The 5,745-nt window shown below is 38.8% G+C and overlaps 1 protein-coding gene across 1 annotated transcript in view; it reads left to right on the top strand.

Moving 5' to 3' along the window:
• Positions 1-1,289: 1,289 nt before the first annotated feature.
• The window catches only part of SPHKAP (SPHK1 interactor, AKAP domain containing), a gene marked incomplete at both ends in the record, with an annotated part of 15,316 nt that continues 10,860 nt past the window's right edge, over positions 1,290-5,745 (top strand). The window contains 3 exons of the mRNA XM_010184941.1: positions 1,290-1,424; positions 4,425-4,680; positions 4,955-5,741. Coding sequence (XP_010183243.1) covers positions 1,290-1,424; positions 4,425-4,680; positions 4,955-5,741 — 1,178 coding nt within the window. The remainder of the gene's footprint in view (positions 1,425-4,424; positions 4,681-4,954; positions 5,742-5,745) is intronic.

Below are 5,745 nucleotides of genomic sequence, written 5' to 3'. Positions count from 1 at the left end.
AGTACTGTTAGACTTTTGCATTACCCTTTGAACCTTGGAATGAGTTAAATTGGCTTTTTTTGGTGTAGAAGAATCATCTTGCCAGTCTTCTACTTTTTTATTCGAAACAAAAGGTAAGGAACTGAAGTATTTTTTTGTACTATACTGAAATGTCAAACTGAAGTACTGAATTTAGTTATGTCAAATATAAATACTTAGCTTCATCTGAAGATCAGTCTACTGAAAAGTGAATTGTTCCCCAAAATTTAATTAGATTTGCTAAGCCAGAAAGTTTTATTATATCTAATTCACTCTGAGGAAAAAATAACAGTACTGCAAGCTTATTATTTTGAAGATGAAAAGTAAAAAGTGAAGTATCACTGAATTGCATAGTAACTAAAGCATATGGCTGAGTGCCCGAGTTCTGCATTCCCTCAACAGCTTTCCATTTGTTGGGTTGCGTTAGTGCATAAAATGGAGGTGGTATTTACTCCCTCTGTACGAGCACACCAAGATCCTTGGCAGTAAAGAACTGCAAGTACTCTTAGGCCCTTTTGGTCTGGCCTTTGTATACAAATGAGCACGAACGTCTCCTGCACATCACCAGGGACACCTAGAAGTATCGCAATACCAATCTCCCCATGTTACATAGCATCACTGATGTTGTGACTGTTAGCGCTTTTGGCTCTAGCAAATACATAAGAGGTAGAAAATTATTGTATTATTACAAATGAAATGTCATGAGGGTGTCCAGTGGAACAGCAAAGAAATATATATTTCACCTGTGTATATGTAATACGTCCATTATTCCAAGTTCAGTATTGCATCAATTTGATTATCACTTTCCAGCTAACTATTCCTTTGCTTTCTTGCTTGTCATACACCTGGGGGAAAACTGGAAGATTTGCCCTGTTCTCATTACCATACTTACTGAATCTTTTCTGTTTCAGACAATAACAGACACAGTGTTCTCAGTCTCTTAGGAAATCACTTGTAATAGGAAGGCCAAGCATTTAGATGCACAATACAATCAAGCAGTTTAGCACATGACAATGTAAGAGATGAGAGATTGTCCTGCTGGATGGTCATGAAGAAGTTTACACTGTCACCATTGTCTTGCCTGGTAGCTCAAAAGAAAGAATATGCATTTTAATGCTGCCAGTTCTATTTTTAATTGACTCAAAGTAGTAAGTTCAAGTAACCTTTCTGAAGGGTTGCCTGTAAGTGGTATTTCATTTTGATATTTATGAATATAAATGTGCAACTCAGACTTTACTACCTGAGAGCAAAATCTATCTTTCATACTACAGAGGTTGACCACCGTCTCTCCGAATCTCCCCAAACTCATCAGTTCAATGAATGTACAGCCACCAAAGGAAAATGAAATAGTCCTGCTGAGTGGGTTAGCATCAGGAAACCTTCAAGCCGATTATGAAGTTCCCCAGGTAGGAATCAAACTCATCTTTAAGATCACATCACACCTGTGAAGGATGGAATTTGGAAAATGGAATAAAGGAAGCTGAAAGCAAAGACCTTACACCAGTTTAAGAGATGAGTGGAAGTTTGCAGACATAAAATATAAATCTAACAAAAGTTTAAGTGTGTGTGGCTGGAGGGTGACACAAAGACAGAAGAGAGATCCTGCTATTCCCTCTAGATCCTGTGGATGTCTGGGTTGCAGCTGATAAAGCTGATAAAGCCATATTAGTGGTTGATCCTTCAGGGAAGGCAGGCACTGGTGGCAGAGATGATTCATAAGCCCAGATTTCAAGAGTAGCAGGCGTCAGAAGGACAGCACAGAGTGGGGAAAGGAAAGCTATAACACTTTTTCTGTGCACATAGCTAGGTCAGGGCACAGCTCCTACAGAGTCCCTTTCAAGTGAAGTTCTGCTGCTTCCCACTTTTGTTCCCAGTCCATCTTCTCCCACACGTGCACTACATAAAAGAGCTGACGATAGGACTTGAAGATCCTAAAGCCTACTGTAAGCTTGAATGTGACAACAGAAAATGCCAAGCTACATTAACCGTATCAGAGCTGATAATTCATGTAGCTTCTTTCAACTTAAGAAGTAATTAATGCATTAATTAAAACTTAACATTTAAAGAAGCTAAAGGCAAAATTCTCACGCTGGCTCCTTCGCTCCTGTTATTGCCAATGAAATGTTCCCTATCTGTGATCTGGAGGCTAAGAATTCCTCTTACTGGCACCACATAGAGAAAGAAAGTAAACAATAACATTTGCTTAAAGGCATTTTAATATGCAAGTTCCAGAAGCTTAACTCTTTATTGTAATAAAAAGCTTTTTCTTCCTTTCCATTTTTATCATACTTTATGCCTGTTCATGTCTGTGTAATGAAAGAGAATGAAAAAATACTTGAGTATTTTTCAGCCCCATTCTGATCTCATTTGGCCAGGCATGAATTGGAAACAACTTCATTAAAACCGCAATTAATCCCGAAGTACAAAACTGTTTCAGCAAACTTAAAACTTGAATGTGTATCTCCAGTTTTATCTGCTGCAGAAAAAAAAAAAAGGCAGATTGTTTTTGTTCCACTGAAATTAACTTGTGTACAAAAGTTTTCATAAAGCAGGCTCTGGAACAGCTGTATTGAAAAGATCATTTAATTTCATGTTATACCAATTAGCTGCTCTTTAAAGAGAGAAATGGCCTGGTTACTGAGTTTTCTTGCCACTTTTGATTAATGGCTGAATTTAGGAAGATTTAAAAAAATAAGAGCACAAGCCCATGGTGGGAGCAGTGGAGCTCCAAACCCCACTGTCCTGGGGGAGGCCGCTGCAATACACACCGGAGTGTTTCAAGGCCAGAACAAGATGACTCAAGTACCCAGGTCATCCCTGTCTCCATTGGGACTGGCAGCCTTCTTAGGGAGAGTGCAGGCAAGAGACAAATGAGAACTAACCTATATTTCTGTCTTGTAAGATGAGTGAATCTTTGCATTGAGAGTGAGTGAGATTTATTAGCCAGATAAGCACATGCTGTCTTCATACTAACATTTCTTTGGCTTTCCAGAGAATTGTGTGGAAGAAAACTTGCATAGTTTTCGTACAAGGATTTTTAATTTGCTCTCTCTCAGCCCTTTTCACAAGTAAGTGAAAAGTCCTGCGAACTGTGGACTGGAGAAACATCAGGGGAATATTTGATCTAAGGCTACACCTCTTTTTAAATAGCATTTTTCACAAGACCATGTATGCTGAAGCCTGATTCAGCAACAAATTCTTAGCAGCCAATTCAGAAATACCTCTCTGTTTTACTTTTAACACACTAATTTATCTTGTCTTCTGTTCAGACAAATTTTTTAGGTGGAAAAGAAGTGCAGGCTAGTAAAACATGTTATTCCAACGTAAGTCATCTCACTCCCTTTATTACTATTATTTGCACTCACAATCAAAGATAAAAGATCTAGGATGGGGTTACATTATGTTAGATATTATACAAATGCACAGGGGGTCCAGAGCATCTTTTGCACAGCTTAAAATCTACTGCCTCAGTCCAGAGTTGGTTCCACTCAAGCTGTCCCCTTCCTGGGAGTCTGGATTTAAAGCAGAAGATCATAAGCTGCAAAAGTTTGGCTTTGCTTTAGAGTATATCCATAGCATAAATGTAGTCCCGTGCAGAGATATCAACTTACCTCTGTGGTTGTATAGTTTTTCAACAGCTTTAACATCAATAAAATGAGGATAACAAGAGTTCCTTTCTCTTAGTTTCTGTCCAACTTTCAACTTAATTGTACAGCTTCTCTGGGCAAGACAATTTTATATAAAGTCTCAGCACCGTGCACAGTGGAGCCCCATTTCCCGTGGGAGGTTATACTGGTCTAAAACAATGGGACTTTGGGTGAATAAGGAATGAGAGGAAGAAGTGCAAAGAAGCAAAATAAAACACTATTTTAAAACAGTCTGTAGGAACATCTAAAGGTGTTTCTAAAGGTGTTAAGATTGCTCTTAACAATCTCAGCAGCCAGTATTTACAGAGCTGCCGTCAAACAAGCATTGCAACAGAAATTATCCTGAAAAGGAATTCATGCCCACAAACAATTCCCTCAAGAGACAGGTAATACTGGGTGGTGTGAGGCCATTAATAACAGTATGTCAGATGGCTAACTCTGACATGGCTAAAAGCAAATAAGTCTCTGCCTTTAAAACAAGAAATTGATTGAAAACAAACTACTTGGTAATTTCAACAAAATAAAGATGCTCCTGTGATACAGCTGGGTTCTTTATTAAAATGCTTGCATAACAAAAGCTGTCTGTCCAAGCAGTCTTATTTTGGCATATACTTAGTGGCACACTGTTACAAACATCTAAATGACAAATTGTATTGCATCTTTGCAACAGAACATTCCTCAGGTATTTATAGAGAGGGAAGTTTAAAGTAAGTTTTATTTTTTAATTAAATAACTATTTGAGATTCTTTTCCCCTCTAGTGTCCTTGGCTGGCAGATGTCTGCTTGGTTCAGTGTGCAAGAGGAGACAGGAAAAACAGCACAAGCTGCATCATTTTTGAAATAAACAAGTTTCTGATTGGACTCGAGCTCGTTCAGGAAAGACAGCTGCAGATAGAAGCTCATGTCTTAAAGCCTGAGGATGACACAAACTGCTCTGTGTCCTCAATAGAAGAAGATTTCCTCACAGCATCTGAGCACCTTGAGGATGACAATGAAGCTGATGAATATAAATCTGGTAAAACCAACAGGACTAAGTGTAGTTCTGCTATTGTTTGTACAGCAAAACTGCTGTGACAATGCTCACAGAAATGGCACATGATGTTAATTTCTGCATAAATTTTTGTGTTTTAGAAAATGGACAGCCATTCATAATTTTAAATTGTTCAAGGACAAGAATACATGGTTGTGCAGTAGTTTTACAGAGCAGTAATGTGTTACACAGTTGTGCAGCCATTTTCTTTTTACTTACAAGGGAATCTGCAAAAACTAATTTCTGTTTTTTTTAGTAGGTCATGAAAAAATAAATGTTTCAGAAGCATCTTCAGATGTCAAGAAAAGTAAAGGAAAGGGATTTGAAAATCTCCACTACAGAAAAGCCAGGTTGCCGTTCATTCTTGAAGGGAACTGCATTAATAAAGATAATGCAGCTACTAAAGTCACTGAAGCTGTGAATGTTGTGGCTGAAGATGGCATTTTACAACCTGAAGATAAGTCAGACCAGGAAATAACATGGAAGAAGGAATTAGCCGGAAGAGCTACTTCATCCTTTAATACTACTGATCTGACTAGTGAGGTTGAAAATTCCTGCTCAGCGCATGTGGTAGAAGATGTATCCTTAACAAAAATGGCTAAGGAGGAGCTGGGGCCTCTCTACGACGCAACAGCAAAACACAACAGTAAGACAGACGGAGAGGATACTGCAGGTGTCAGGAATACTGATGCTTCCTCACAAAATGAGCAAGCAACTACAGGTCAGTACGCCACAAATTTAGCAGAATCTGTTCTGCAAGATGTGTTCATTAGACTGTCACAGTCTCAACCTATTTTTAGTGAAGAGGCTGCAGTCAGCATCTCCGTAGGAAGCTCCTGTAAGTCAGAAGATGTATCTGCTTCTCGATCGTGGAATGAACTTCCAAAGATTGTCATAGTGCAAAGTCCGGACAATTCTGAGAATGTATCTGACTGGCCAGAGTCTGCCTTCCCCAACCTGTGCCCATGGACTGAATCAGAAAATTCTGCTGAAGTTTCAGATTACTTTGAGGAAGAACATTCAAACGGACATGGCCAGAGCGCACTGGAA

Source organism: Mesitornis unicolor, unplaced genomic scaffold (assembly GCF_000695765.1).
Source record: "Mesitornis unicolor isolate BGI_N332 unplaced genomic scaffold, ASM69576v1 scaffold51935, whole genome shotgun sequence".
Taxonomy (NCBI): domain Eukaryota; kingdom Metazoa; phylum Chordata; class Aves; order Mesitornithiformes; family Mesitornithidae; genus Mesitornis; species Mesitornis unicolor.
The sequence above is the reverse complement of the archived record's forward strand: the minus strand, read 5'-3'. Positions and strand labels throughout refer to the sequence as shown.